Genomic DNA, 15,396 nt, shown 5'->3' with positions numbered 1-15,396 from the left:
TCCGAACTGCACTATATCCAAGCCTGGGTCCATCTGCGGATGACGAATGGATTTGTCGCCCATTTAGCTGTTGTAAAGAGGGGCCGTAAGTGGGTTTGGGTGCATGACTGACGGATGATTGAGCTTGGACTTGCAGTACCGGCTCCACGTCGTTGGGAGCCAAGACGGCGACTTTTTGGGCGTTTATACTATATCTACCGGCCTCGTATAACAAGCCTTCGGATTCGGGATCCCTTCTTGGTGGTGTGCCCGGGCTCTTGGATCATTCCGTCTCTCGGCTCCCGGAGCTGTCAAGCCGCAACTTTGACTGCGCCATGCAACTCAGGCAGAGGGAACTTATTGAAACTCAAACTTATTCACCTTTGGCTTTTGCATCTTTGCCTCGATGGCTGCGTTGACCTGGGCAGCATTGCGGGCCAAGTAATATTCGCTGCCCTTGGCACGACCAATTAATAGCCGTTGGATCATACTCGTAGCACTTGTTTCCCTGCCACCCAAACGTGCATTTATAATGCCACGCGCTTACGCCGTCTTGACACAGCCAGCCGTCGGCGGTCGCCCCTTCAAAGCACCGCCTCTCGTTATGGTCAGTCCCTCATGGCAGGTTGACAGTCATGCGCGAACGGACAGTCCTCTAGACGTGGACATCGCTCTTGTGAGCTGGGAGATTCGCAAGTACCGGTCGAGCACTACCCCTGGCAGCACTCGAGGTCGTCGTGGCACTTCTCTTCATAGAGAGCGTCGAACTGGCATGCCAAAGGCTTTTTGTAGTCATCCTACCATGTGCCGTACAGCGACGGGTCTTGTGACTCGCAGTCCTGGATGAACTTGCTGCTGCAGGGGTCGCCGGGGACGCTTCAGGGAATGCAAATCGAACTTGGGCTGCGTCGCCTAAAGTCAGATCGATAATTAAGGTTGCCGCCGCTTATCACTTGCAATATCCGGGCACTGGCCTACATGTAACTCGGCAGCGTCTTGCACTTGTCGTTGGTGGGCACCAGACTGGAGGCCCCGCTGTCGAAGTATGTGGTCGAGTGCATAGTGACACGAGAAAGAACGGTTTTGCTTCATGATTTGACTTCTTTCAGGCGAGCAACATCTAAGCTCCAATGCTCACCTCGATGAGCCGTATAGTCCACCCATCGAGCAAGATCCCGGCCTTGTTCATTTCATTGCGATTCGGGTAGCTTTCGTGTTGCTCAAGTAGATAATAGGTCGTGGGGCCTTTGGAGACAACTGGTTGACCTCGTTGGAGTGGGTACAAGCTGAGCTGGGTGTGCTGTCAAACAATAGAAGTGAAACATGTTCAATTTTGTCCCAAAGGTACTCTATTCGAGGAGCATCTTAAATCGGCCATGGAGCAACCATTGAATTGTCCTGAACAGACTTTATGATCGTCAAGGGTATGACGTCAACCTTAGAAGCGTTTGAGTTTCCGTCGAGCATGCGAAGTGAAGCTTTGCCGGACAGGGTAGCCTTTGAAGTCGCGGGGACTGAGCTGCAGTCTGCCAGCATAAGTCTGCCATGACGCTCTGGCAGCTGCAAAAGGGCAAGACTTGTCGATAAAAACGCAAAAACATACAACACCGGGGATTCGCCGGTGGTCACCCACCCGACTACTAGTCCGGCCCTTACTGGTTTATCGAGTGGGAGAGCGGACGGGATCCCGAGCTTTCCAGTAGGTATGGTCGTATGTGCTTGGATCGGAGCCATTCGTAATCCATATTGCTAGGGTTGGGTGTGGTGGTAGCATCCCGCGACTGGGCTGAAGGGTATCGAAGTGGATAAGAGGCAAAGCCGACATCAGTCATGACAACGCAACCTACCACCCCGTTCACCATTGAGACATATTCATCACACATTAGCAGGGTTCGCAGTGAAAAGGGTGAACAACATGGTCCTTGATGCAAATGCAGACTTCACGGCACACGTTTGGTCTGATGATCAACCAATCGACCGACCCAGGACACACCAAGCTGGACCATGTCACCCTCATTGGGAGGCAAGCCAAGGCAACATGTGCTCCACGAAAATAGAGACTGGCGAGTATGACCAATGATGGACAACCGATTTACTCGCACTATCGTTTTCACTTTCTTTATTCATTTTAGAGACACCGACATCTTCTTAGATTCGAGCAATGAGCATTGCGCATTGAGGACTCATCTTGGCAACACACACCGAGGCCGCAAAAATTACTGATTAACAGGAGCGATGTACAAGCTGGACATCTGTTATGTCTTGGCTCCTGGCTCTTGAGAGGCTGAGTTGCAGCTCTGATGCAGCTGTCAACTCATACCTAATTGAGATAACAGAACACGCGTTCGACAATGTGCAGATTAAACTGAACCCCATTTGTCAAGGCGAAGGCACCGCGCCAGGATGTGTGCTTGCGTAGGTTGGAACGGCATCATCAACTTCTGAGGCCTTATCATCGGAGGGCCTCACAAGATAATGAACAGTATCATGCTGATGACTCGGGCGAGGGTCTTTTCAACACATGGTTAAAGGCTTTTGGCCGCTCGATTCTCGACATTGGTCCACACGAATGTTCTACAATGTGATCGAACCCTGAGACGAAGATGCACTGAGGGAGAACAAGAATCGCTTCAGCCGCATCCCGAAGATCGCACCGGGAACACTCAATCCATGGATCATCTGACGAAGTAGTTTGCGTTAGCATAATACGGACAACCCCAAAGACGCACTGAGTAGACTTACCACACTGAACGCGACCAGGAACCAGACAACAGTCACCATGAGCTCTTTCAAGCGTCTGAGCTCGCCGTGCGCTCCGGTTTCAGTCTCAAGACCCCTAAGAAACTCTAGACCAACACAGAGGTAGAAGATGGCCGAGATGCCGATGGGGCCGAAGTATCCCACGAAAAGAGCCTGCCGCAAGTCCTCGATCTGGTGGATGTGTCGATAGGATGCTAAAACGACAGGGAGCCGACGAAAGATGAGAATTCCAACCCCGAGGGCAACTAGGCGCCAGAAGGGAAGTATGTCCGACGCCCAAAACGACTCCCAGGGACATCTAGCTCCGATCCACATGAAAATGACTGTATTGAGCAGTGTGTCCATGGCATGCTGGAATGAGTCCTCGACCGTCTCAAGGCGGAACCAATCATCCCAGGTGAGGGCGTTGCCAGCGACAAAACACGCCAGGACATCATCAACGCCAGCCATGCCGCAGGTCCCGAGGATGAAGAGTGCCAGTGCTGCCGAGTAGGTGACGAAGCTCTCGCGGTCGATGTGTCCTTTGCTGTTTGCCCACTGGAGCATAAGCTTGGCGGCATACCCGACAACCCACCCGTAGAGAATGCTCGTACCGACGACGTAAAGACAAGTGTTGCCGAAAAAGGAACCCAAGGCCTCGCCGAGCTGGCCTTCGCCGAGAGACGCGCCAGCGATCTTGCCTGGGAAGTACTTGACAATGTCCAGGGCGAAGAACAGAAAAAGATAGCCGAGGCCGTCATTGGCGCCCGACTCGGCAATGATGAGATCGCGAAGACTGCGCGACACGTTCTGGTCTGCGAAACGGCCCTCGAGGACGGTAGCCGACAGGATGGGGTCCGTTGGCGTGATGCATGCGGCGATGGTCATGGCATGAATGAGACTCAGGCCTGGTACCAGTAGCCAGATGACGGCAGTGCTGCAACCCCACATGGCCGCCATGCCAGGTCCAAGGAGCAATGAGAGGGGTTTCCATTCTGTGCGTAGAAATCGTCGCGGCAGAGACACGCCGGCAAACAGTAATTGCACGCCCAACACAATACGACTGAGGTCCAGCGTCGTCGCGGCAACCTCGTCGATGTTCCCGTGTTCTGTGAAATGCACGGGCTCGACAAGACCTGTGGATCTGGCAAAAACGAGACCAGCGAGAAAAGACAAGCCTGTTAAGAAATCAGGTTGCTGTCAAATACCATCGTCATCGTGAGGCAAATTGCGTTGAATACGACTCACAGGCGACGGAAAGGTACAGCCGGTCTTTGAAAAACGACGAGAAGGGGCCAAAAACAAGTAGCCAGCCCCCGAGGCCTGTTACTGCGAGGTCAAAAGTTGTCCCAGTGAACGAGAACGTGGAATCTAGAGCCATGGCGCATCTGCCTCCGACGGATTGAATCGTGATGAAACCAAACTTCGTGAAGCAAATCACCGATACGTCAGTGTGTAGTCAGCCATCAGGGCTTCTGCGACTTGACGAGAACCAGGAAAGGGCCTGCGCCCTGCTGATGGCTTCACCCGGTCATCTGTCGGGCAGGCAAGGAGGATTCGTCCCCGACATGAGGTCTACACAGCCCCCTTTGCGGTTTGGACGCAACATGCACTTGTTGCCGGGGACTAAGCCGGTTCCAGTGTCATATATGGGTCATCTGGCGGGCGCACGCCAAGACTTGCCGTTTTGGGCGGTTGGGGACATTGCTCTGATTCCCCGTAACGAAGTCGCGTTTTGTGATATGTCAACGGCAAACTCGGTGAGGGATAATCAAAAATATCGGGGTTCGGAAGATGGATGATCGCTGGAGCACCCACCATTGATTGCCACAGCACCAGGCGCCTGACTTGGTGATCCAGCTAGATTGACGCTTGTGTTTGGTCGCCAGCACCATGACTTTGAGGGAGGGGGACTGTGTCCCGAGTGTTTGTTATTGGTCCTTTTCTGAGCCGAATGATTTCCCGCATGTGCGGCGCATGTGGTTTGGCGCTCACATCCCATCATGGGCCGTCTAGGCCAGGCTTGGAGTCGCTCGGGGGCTGAGCCTCGATGAATTTCCTTCTTTCACCCTCACACCTCCATTTGTCGCCCCCCTCCCCTGACCCCCCACGAGATGTGGTCGTTGTAGTGGTTCCCACACGGCAGGGTACTCGGACAGGGGCCTCGGTATTCAAAGGCAGCACCCCCGCACCAAAAGCTTGTCTTGTTGCTCGTGTCGTCCTAAATTGTGCTTGGTGCTTTTCAGCCTCTTTCGTCTCGTCGCAGAATCTACGGCATTTTGTTGCCGGTCGGTATCTATCTGTTTCCTCATCTTCGCGGACAAGACTTGCGCAATTCCGCTCTACGTTCACCCGCTCTTCCGTGTCTCGGCCCCGAAGGATAACCGCCCACGCGCCTTATTCTCTTCCGCTCTTTAGCCCGTCGCCGAGCCTGAAGCCCGGCATGTGGAAACCCCGATTTAACTTCATCAGAATACACTGTAGGTAGAGAGGAGACTGGCTGCGCTGAAGAAGACTCTTTGTCGTGGTATGAGCTCATTCGTCATGCAGATGCCTGGATCCTACTCTGTAGCCTGTCAGCCTTTCCGGTGCTGTACACATACGGCAACCTGACGGCCGAAGATGCCTTGCTTTTCGGATGCAGTGCTTCGACCGAATCGGGCCTCAACCCGTGCGTGGGATTCCTTCGTCTCTGAATGAGACCGCGAGCTGACCACTGCAAACAGGGTTGACGTCAAAGATCTCAAGACTTATCAGCAGGTCTACCTCTACGTTGTTCCGATTATCACAAACATGATGTTTCTCAATGCTATTGTTGTTCCAGTGAGACTTTTCTGGTTCCGTCAACGACTGAGGCAGGCTGGTATGTATTGTCTCGATTAACCTGTCCTTCCCCAGCGAGTGCATGGTGAAGGTGTTAACAAACGAAAGGAATTGCTCGCGAAGTGACCAGGAATGATGAGGAAGAGGCACGACCTGCGACGAGGAGAGAAAGCCAGGAGACGGCTGTCATTGACGAACCAGCACCTGCTCTTGCTCCAGCACCAAGCCCGCCCTTCTCTGCTCCACAAAGAACCACTACGATTACATTTGATGACAAGGCCATTGCTAGTGGATACTCGAGATCCGAAAAGCAAGTTCTAAGGATTCCGAATCCACGAGAGTCCGACAGAGGTGCGTCGAGCCTTTCGACTCTGTGACCCGTCTTGTACTCACGATCATCCTGCAGGAGCACCCATCACTGAAATCGAGCCTGGCCTCCGCCGCAGCTACACTGAAGGTAGGGCATATCCGACGACAGATTTCATCGAGTGTGTTTCAACTGACATGTAAGATATAGAGGACCCAGATGCTATCAAACCTTTGCCAGAATTTCGCAGCGGCAGGTCGCGGAGGAGCTCGTTTCATGCTGAAGGCACGATCCTGAGCGCGGCAACATCCATCGAAAAGGCGGCGACGTCAGCGTTCATCCTCGGAAAAGTTCGTCCGGCGCCTCGGAGACGGACCACTTCGAAGTCGAGAGCCAGTGCAAACAATAAGCTCGATCTGCCTAATCTTTCTCGACATGCAACTGTCGGTCGAAATTCCAACTTTCACAACTTGACAGAGGCCGATCGCGAGACACTTGGCGGCATCGAATATCGCGCTTTAAAGCTTCTTCTCAAATTCGTGTTCGGTATGTCGAAATACCCTTGGCGGCTGTTCGCATGACTAGGACAGATCAGCAACCTGGGATGACCTCAACACTCTGACACTTTAGACAGGGTATTTCTTCGGGCTTCATTTCTTTGGCGCCATCTGCTTGCTTCCTTGGATCCATAATGCACCATCTAAATATCTGGACGTACTCGCAGAGTCCGGGGTTGGCGCAACTTGGTGGTATGTTATCAGTCTTCTGATATTTCTGCTCTTCCACTGACCATGAACTCAGGGCGTTTTATTCAGCGCAAACCATGAGCAATAACCTCGGCTTTGCTCTAACGCCTGATTCCATGGCATCTTTCAAGGATGCCACATGGCCTTTGCTAGTCATGACCTTCCTGGCGTTTGCGGGAAACACCTGCTACCCCGTTTTCTTACGCTGTATCATCTGGCTTACATCATTGATGGTGCCGAAGAACTCCCAGACTCGAGAGACGATACAGTTCATCCTCGACCACCCCCGACGATGCTATACCCTGCTCTTCCCCAGTCGTCCGACTTGGATTCTGTTCGGTATCGTCGTCGTCCTCAACTTTGTCGATGTTGTCCTCATCATCGTCCTCGACCTCGATAACCCAGCGGTCAACGACCTGCCAATGGGACCCCGAATTCTATCGTCGCTTTTTCAAGCCGCATCAGCTCGTCACACGGGTACGGCAACACTCAGTCTTGTTGACGTAAACCCCGCTGTTCAATTCAGCCTATTGACCATGATGTACATCGCCGTGTTCCCCATTGCCATCAGCGTTCGCGCCTCGAACACGTACGAGGAGCGCACGATAGGTATCTGGGCCAGGGAGGAGAACCTCAACGAGGACAACGGCGTCTCTTATGTCATGGTTCACGTCCGAAACCAACTCACCTTTGATCTGTGGTACATCTTCTTAGGGACATTCTTGATCTGCATCGCGGAGTCGACGCTTATCATGGATGTTGCCGAACCGGTACGTGTCACTCTTTAGCCATGTGTGACACGATTCTCACGTTTGCAGACTTTCTCTATTTTTGCCGTCCTCTTCGAAGTCACCTCGGCCTAGTAAGTCTCCCTCCATTTGGCTGCGAAGGTTGTCCCGCTAATTTCGTCGCCAAAGCGCCAACGTCGGGCTCTCTTTGGGCGGGCCAAGCGGACTTGTCTCGATGTCGGGACACTATACGATATTCAGCAAGGTCGTCATTTGCGCGATGATGATCCGAGGTCGTCACCGTGGTCTGCCTTACGCCCTCGACCGCGCCATCACTCTTCCCTCCGAACATACTCTATCGGACGAGAGTTCATCTGCTGAACAGATCCCAAAATCGTTGTCGCTTGGTCGCACCCAGTCATCAGGAGCTCGCTCAGCTCCGTAGATTCTACTCACAATGGAGTTGGAAACACTCGTGTTCCGAAGACAGACCTCGGAAAACAATTCTCCAACAAGCCTTGATTGCCGTGACCGCGGAAGGATAGCAAGTGACCCATACCCAGACTCACAGAATGATCGCTGATTTGGCCGAACAGAAGCCTACGGGCATCATAGGGTGTTTAGACGCGAAATTCTGCCCAGTACAGATATCTTCGACTCTCGTGAAAATTGTAACTTGACCACATAGATATGAACATCGGTTCGCCTATCAGATGGCAACACCTCGTCCGTAAATAAAAGCCATCCGTGATCAATCGCTGCTGATCTGCCGCTGCAGCTGTGCGGCAACTGTGGACGTGATGTTTCAAAAGATCACAAGTGAATGCGTCATGCTCAAGTCTTGGTGCACGAAAGTAATCGCTGTCTTCCACTTCTGGGAGGCCAGACTATGATTTTGATGGTCTTCGGGCTTTGTCAAGAAGGAATTGACTCTCTATGTGAAAGAGGCAAGCTGCGAGCGGTTGGCGCGTCCCAAAGATCCCTTCTTGAGGATATTGGGCAACGAAGAACGGCCGGCAAAACTTTGTTTGGGGTTATTCATCATGGATGGTAATATCTCCGATCTTTTCGTTAGGCGTTCCACAACAGAGCGACAATGGTCGCCTCAACGCTTTGGGGGTGGAGAAGAGGAGCGAGCGCAGGCGCATTGAGGCCCAAGAGAACCTTTCAGGGAAGCATGTCGGAGGGCAAACGATCAGCCTTTGTCGCACAAGCAAGCAATCGACAAAAGAAGGCCCACCAAAAGGCTTTAAAGTAGGGTCACAACGTAGCAGGGAGGCATGGCACAGTGTTGATCTACTGTAAATTGGGGTGCTCTATCATTTGGTGTGACATTTCTTTTGCCGACCACTTGCCACATGGTACTCTCTGAACCGCGAGTGACGGACTGTAAGTATGGATGATTTCGTTTTTAGTATTGCAGTTCCAGCTAGGATGCGACTTCGGTCAGTAGTGGTACTTGTTCGAGTGTGCCTCATACACTCTGCTCATGCGAACCGCTTCCCGGGGTAAGTATTCGTCTTGACGATGCCCTCGAACGGATGCTACATATAGACTTGCCGTGACGCAATATCCTGAGGCTATCCTCTTCTGGTTCAGCAAGCCTGGCCTTTTGGCGACTTTCTTCTCCGACGAATCGGGCGCCATCGGTAGGGGCCTTCCAGACAAGAGTCGAGTGCCGACGGTACTTCTTGGCGCGCAAGAAGTTTTCTTGCTTTCTCTGGCATCTCCTGTATCCCGAAAGTATCGAGAAGCAGTTGGTTAGACTCCTGAACGAAAGCAGCTCAGATCTACTTTGAAGTGCTCACGATTGCGACTTGTTCGTTGTCCGGGCGAAAAGTCATCGACGCGCGCTTTTATTTATGATACCGAGGTAAGAGAGAGTAGCAGTAGTCGCCCAGCTTGCCCTACCTAGTACGTGAGGGGGAAACTTCAATAGCGGTTGGACATGTTTTCGTTGTCGTTCACTTATTATTGTACGAGGAGAGGTCGGACATGTCTCGGCGAACAGGATCTCCAATGGCATAGGGAAGCATTCTGCCATTCAGTATGACTGCGGTTTTAGGGAGTAATGGCTGTCGACAAACCTGAGGTCATCGTCATAGCCTGCGTGACGTCAATAGACGTCTTAACACGAATGTTTCTTCATGCAGGCTTCGTACATGATTGGCGAATTTTTTCGAGAGATCTGGTGATCTTGGGAACTCTGAATCTGAAGCCTGCCGGCCTCCTTGTTATGCTCCGAGTCTCGTCCATAAATGGAGGAGCCGAACATCCCCATGCTGATTGTCAGCCTCCAGACGTCGCTAGAAGAAACATACGCGACCAGACACGAAAGAATCCTCACGGCAAAGGCGCTTGGCGAGTCCATTGACGTCCTTCACGTCAGTCGCAGACCACATCAAGCCATGGTCCCATACCCGCCCCCCGCAGCCGCGACTCTAGCCAGCGGCACAGGCGGTAGTCTGCATGAATATCCGCCTGGCGCAGGGCACTGGCAGGCCAGGTATTTTCGGGGCTGTGCAGACATGATGCAGAAACAAGCGCAGCCACTAGGGGGTGCGGAATCAAGTCTGGTTTCTGGGGTTTCGACGCGGTTCTGACGTCGATGTGCCCGGCTCATAAAGGGAAGCCCTACGCAGCACCCCTTTGCTGCATGCTGCCCGCTTCCAGACCCCGAACGCCCCCCCCCCCCTCCCAGGGTCGCATTGAGCAGAGGCCTCCATGTACATGGTAGTGAGTGTGGAGCCAACATACGTCGGAAACTCGATGCCCGTCCGGCCGGTTTTGACAGGTCACGATCACTGCATATTGTTCCCTACCTACCTTTCAAGTGAATGCTGGTCCAACATCAAGTTCCGGAGCCAGCCTGCCGCCGCGACAAGGTTTCGGTTTCGTTAAGCCCGGCAACGGAAGGCAGCGGCTCTTGGAGGGGGAGGAGGCCAGTGGGGAACGGCTAGGAATGGAACAAAGTTTTAGCCCAACCTTCAAGAACAAGAAAAGGGCCATTCGTCCGTCTCCAGTCGCACGGCACATGGGTTTCCAGGCACCGGTTTAGGGAAACAATCCAGCAGCGTGATGTGGGTTCCGCCTTCGCGTCAAGCGGCACCCCGGCTTGTCAAAGGGTAAGCGAACAGCAATTCGCGACCCAGCACCAAGTCGGCTGTCTGTCCAGTGGGCGCGGGGGCCCCCCGGAGTTGAGGAGCGTCCCCTCAACCCCCCCCCCCTCTGGCCTCGTCCCCTCGTCCACACGCCCCTTGGCGTCCTGATCAGGCGTCAGGTCCGGGACTCCTTCTGGTTACGAGGGGTGCAGGGGGGCATCTCGCGCCGCTTGCGCGCTTCAAGAATGGCGGATCATGCGCGGATGAGGACCTCTTCAAGGGGGTAACACAAAAAAAGCCACACTCCTCAGAGGTGAGCTCACTCTGAACCGTTCTACCATACTTGACATCTTTCCAAAACCAATGAAAGCAGATTTGCCCTCCAAAGTGTCGCCGAATATCGAGTACGTAGAATTTTTTCAGGGCATTTACGTGAGATGCGAGGCGCTGAGAGGGTTGCGAAGTCAGGAGTCTCTCTGGATGATTGATACCTGTGTTTGGCGGATTTGGAATGCGGCTTCATCTGTCACCACCTTGCTCTCCCTCTCTCCCTCTCTCTCTCTTTCTCTCTTTCTCTCTTTCAACCGCCAACACGTGCCCAGCATGCCTAAAATGCGCGTCACGACGAGATGTTGATGCAACTCTCGTTGGCCCCATGCCCCCGCCCTGTTCTTCAACCCCCCTCACCCCCCTTCCTCCCTCTCCACTCGTTCAACTCAGGGTAGTCTCCCTGATGACGGAGTGGTACCACTGCGAGCTGCGTCGTGACTTGTTACTGATACAGCCCCACAATGGGGGACGCGGGAAGCCATCTCACGCTGCGTCTGGTCGCATCGCGGCTGTCTGCTGGGCTGCTGTCGCTGTCGCTTGAGAGCACCAATGTGGGTTCGGGATATTCTGCTGCCTAGCGGGCGGTCATGAACGTTTGGGACAGCGGCAGGGCCTAAAAATAAGGGGGAAAAAACCATGGGCGGCGTCGGGTCGAGTCCCTCGGAGGTGTGGACGTGGTAAGAAAACCCCCGGGCTCGCGCCTCTCCCACCACCTGTTTCCTCTCTTCCAATCCGGTCCTCGTTGCACTTTTGTCCGAGTCTGCCTGAACACGCCTGTCCTGGCCCGGCCCTCTTGCTTGGGAGCGAAAGGCGATCGGGAGGCGCAACGCAATTGCAACGGCACACCTGCACGCTCGCACACAACCATACCGACAGACACGCGCACCACCCTTTCCCATCCTTTCAGCCTTTCAGGCTTCCTCTCTCAGTGTGTCTCTTCCCATCAATGACCCTATCATTGAGCCGGGTCCGCCATCCAGATCGCCCTACAAGGCTGTCCAAGCCCTCCCACCTACCCTACCTACTACGCCTTACGCCGCCTTACGCCTTGCCCCAGCGTCAGCCCCGGCGTTGCGCAACGTGCGCCCCCTTAAAGACGACTTCTCTGATCAGATCCTGTCACATTCAAGCCGAACTCCGAGTCCCCACGCCCATCCCACGCCGCGCGCAACCGGGTACCTGAGTCTGTGCTCTGCCGAGGCCCTGCTTTCTGCCCCTCCCCAACCCGCCACAGAGCCGAAGCACGCATACAAAAAAAAACTACTACTGGGGCTGTGGTAAGAATTCCTTCTACGACTGTGCAGTCGGAGAAACGGGGGAGGGTCCTACAGGGCAGAAAAAAAAAACATGTTCGCAACCTTTTACGCCTCGGAGCCCACCTCGCCAGCGACTACTTTCATTTCCTCGGGGCCTGCGGATCTCCAGCCGTCCCAGGGCGGCGATTCGGCAACACCGGGTGGCGGCGCCGGGGTGGGCGCCGGCACGGGATCATCGTCAGCCACCGGCAGCGGCGGCGCCGGCAACACCACCACACAACCCGGCGTGCTCCGGCCAAAACGAAGTCAGGTCGCCCGCGCCTGCGACTGGTGCCGCATCCATCGGATCAAATGCGACACGAACCAGCCGTGTCGCAACTGCGAGGCGCGCGGTGGCCAGTGCAGCAACAGCGGCAAGATGGGCGAGGTGCGCACCCTGCCGCGGGCCATTCGCGAGATTGAGAGCTTGCGGTTGCGGGTCAAGGACCTCGAGGCCCAGCTCGAGGCGACCAAGGGGCCATCGGACGCCGCCGAATCGACGACGAGGAGTCCGTCGAGGTCGCAGACGCCGAGCTCGGTCAGCGGCTCGTGGGAGGTGCCAGCGCTCCTCGGAATGCACGGCGGTGGCGCCACCAGCAGTGCAAGCCCAAACATCCATCTGCATGCTGGTGGTTTCGGCGCGCCGCAGTTCTACGGTCCCTCGTCGACGAATTACTTCGTCGACCGGATCACCAGCTACCTCAAAAGCGTAGTCCCCCAACCCTTTCTCCAGCCCATGCTCGAGAATGGCACAGGCCCAGACGTCGAGCAGCCGCAGTTTTCGCAACAGCAGCACTATCGCAGCCCAATGTCTGGTCGCAACCTGACTGGCGCCCAGGAGGTCTACTTCCTCGACCTGTATTGGCGCTCGTGGCACACCATTCACCCAGTGCTCGATGAGGCGGACTTTCGTGCGCATTACAAGTCGCTCTGGGCCGGATCGCACTCGACGGATGCGAGACTGCCGTCGGCGCTTGTCGACATTGTGCTCGCCCTGTGCATGCAGTTCAGCGTGGCCTCCACCCCTCGTGACACCTCGTTTGAGACCTCCTCGTCAGAACCCGCATCGAGCGCCGGCCGCTTCCTGCACCACCGAGCCCAAGACATCCTCGCCACGTCATTAGAGTCGCCAAGCCTCGCAACGCTGCAGTCCCAATTTCTGTCAGCCGTCTACCTCGCAAACGCGTCGTACCTGACCACGGCCCACGCGACCCTCGCCTCGGCTGTCCGAACAGCCCACGCCCTCGGCCTCCATCTTGACCCGCCATCGACCCTGCCGCGGCCGCAGGCCGAGCTGCACCGCCGCGCCTGGTGGTGCCTCTTTGCCCTCGACACGCGCCTCAGCATCCGCCTAGGCCGCCCTTGCGCGACCCACCTCGCGCAGACGACTTGTGCTCTGCCGTCCGACGACCCGTCTCTCGAATCCGTGACGGCAGAACTCGACCTCCTCGCCCCGTCCCGGCTCTCCTACACCCTGCACGCCGTGACCCTCGCCCTCGCCGCCCGCAGGCTGCACCACCGCCCGCTGCCAACGGTGCCCTCGGCGCCGCCGTCACAGGAGGACCTCTTGCCACTGACGACCTGGCGCGCCGCGCTGCCGCCATCGCTCGCCTTGCCAAGAGTACCAAGCGCAAACTGCGCCGCCTTTGCGCCGCCGTGGCTGACGCGCCAGCGCCTGCTGCTCGATCTGCACTACCACGATCTGCTCATGGCCCTGCTGCGGCCGAGCATCCTGTTGCCACCGGCAGGCGATGCCGCGCCAGCGGAGAGGGCGGCGCGCCACGCCGTTGCCGCGACGCACGTCCTGCAGCAGGCAGGCGGGGGTCCGCTTGACATGGGGTGGTCGGAGCCGGTGCTCCTGGCGTGGAACGCTGCAGTCACGCTCGCAGGGTACATTGCTGCATATGGCAGCGACGGATCCGTAGGTGGCGGGGCGAGAGCGGCGGTCTGGCGGGCGATCGAGGTGCTCGAGGGGTTCGGTGCCGGTGAGGCGGCGGCGGCGGTGCGAGAGCTCGTGGGACGGGCAGATATCGTCGCTGTCGGGGGCAGCGTTGATCCTGGGCTTGGAGCCCAATTTGGGGGATTCGGAACAGGGTTCGGGGAGGCTGGCGACGGTCTGTATGAGATTTGGTCCTATGGGATGGACAGCTAAGGAGACTGGGCCGGGAGCATGGTGGTTGTTACATGCATATACGATACATGATACCTACGGCTGGCGTTGGGAAATAACCGAATCGATTTCGACGACACTTTCTGGCCCCCGTCTGCGGCTCAACTCATCTGCCGGGCTTTGCCAATCTGATAGTCGCATATTTGGACATGTCAAGTGCCGTGACTGTGGTAGCATCCGGATACTTTGGAATGGCACGAGGGCATCGTCGGCAATCTGACTCGCGTCAGCCAACGCACCTAATTGCCGAACGGGGTACCACAGAAAAGCCGCCGATGGCAGCTCCGATGGCATAAGACCGACGCGGTTGAGCCAAAGTCCGACAGACAAGTAGCTGTAAGACCCGACAGACAATACTTCAGAGTACCATCTCTCTTGTGAAAGCCGTGCTGACACGACCTATCGCCGAAACCCAAGGTCATAAAGCCGCTCGATTCGCATGTGAGATTCTCCGGCGTGGAGAACACAGTGGGCCCTCTGACGGGCATTACCAAACGTAGCCCCAGCGGAAAAAAGCAATTCGCTGGCCCAGCTCCCCTTTCACCGACGCTGTCCTGCGCCGTCGGCCAGCGAGCGCAGTATCATACCGCCGAGGGTTTCTCCCTAACATCGATGACTCGCCGCACAAATCGGGGCAATCCCGCATGACGAACAACCCAATGCGAGAATATGAGCTGATGGCCGACGAGACATATGGACAGTCTCTCGGCGAAAGCTGCTCCGAGAGCCGATGCGCCGGCTTCGGCCGCGGAATCCTACACAGATTGCTTGTATCGGAGGCAGCGTCCAACAAAGTCGTTAGGACCGACGGTGATAGGCTTTGCATGAAGAGCGTCTGAGGAGATAAATCTGTGTATGGTCGGTGATAGGCCTTTGCGAATGTTGCATTCAGCTGAGAAGAGGAGCTTCAACACATCGATGATGGTGTCTCTTTCTCATCTCCGTGGGTGGTGCATCTGACCAGTATTCCAATATCCCCCCTCGTTCTCACTAAAGGGTTAGTACCGGCTAAGAACATGGGCGTGAGGGACCGGGGGGGTTGTCATGAAGGTTCATTTCCTTATGTCGGGACCATCTCGACAAACATCCAATATCGTACCATGAAAACACACTCCAGTAAACGCCGAAACCAACCTTCCAAACCTCACGTCACAAACGCCGCGCCTTGAACTCAACAT

General features: G+C 55.6%; 3 protein-coding genes across 3 annotated transcripts; 2 read left to right on the top strand and 1 right to left on the bottom strand.

Annotated features, from left to right (window-relative positions):
* Positions 1 to 2,676: 2,676 nt before the first annotated feature.
* On the bottom strand, positions 2,677 to 4,099 carry D7B24_006686 (uncharacterized protein; the record flags this gene model as incomplete). The annotated part of the gene is made up of 2 exons (XM_028640810.1): positions 2,677 to 3,896; positions 3,967 to 4,099. The coding sequence occupies 2 exons, from the start codon at positions 4,097 to 4,099 to the stop codon at positions 2,677 to 2,679; spliced, it is 1,353 nt and encodes a 450-aa protein (XP_028498776.1).
* Positions 4,100 to 4,611: 512 nt separating this feature from the next.
* TRK1 (low affinity potassium transporter) lies at positions 4,612 to 7,767 on the top strand (the record flags this gene model as incomplete). Its single annotated transcript, XM_028640809.1, has 11 exons — positions 4,612 to 4,644; positions 4,965 to 5,010; positions 5,203 to 5,389; positions 5,445 to 5,581; positions 5,650 to 5,892; positions 5,948 to 5,998; positions 6,059 to 6,394; positions 6,483 to 6,597; positions 6,650 to 7,364; positions 7,413 to 7,456; positions 7,512 to 7,767. The coding sequence occupies 11 exons, from the start codon at positions 4,612 to 4,614 to the stop codon at positions 7,765 to 7,767; spliced, it is 2,163 nt and encodes a 720-aa protein (XP_028498775.1).
* A 4,333-nt stretch (positions 7,768 to 12,100) lies between these two features.
* Positions 12,101 to 14,200, top strand: D7B24_006684 (uncharacterized protein; the record flags this gene model as incomplete). The annotated part of the gene is made up of 1 exon (XM_028640808.1): positions 12,101 to 14,200. The coding sequence occupies one exon, from the start codon at positions 12,101 to 12,103 to the stop codon at positions 14,198 to 14,200; it is 2,100 nt and encodes a 699-aa protein (XP_028498774.1).
* Between the last annotated feature and the right edge of the window lie 1,196 nt (positions 14,201 to 15,396).

This window comes from Verticillium nonalfalfae, assembly GCF_003724135.2.
Source record: "Verticillium nonalfalfae strain VnAa140/NRRL 66861 chromosome Unknown scaffold_5, whole genome shotgun sequence".
NCBI lineage: Eukaryota > Fungi > Ascomycota > Sordariomycetes > Glomerellales > Plectosphaerellaceae > Verticillium > Verticillium nonalfalfae.
Note: the sequence above shows the minus strand (reverse complement) of the source record. Positions and strands in the feature narration are given on the sequence as shown.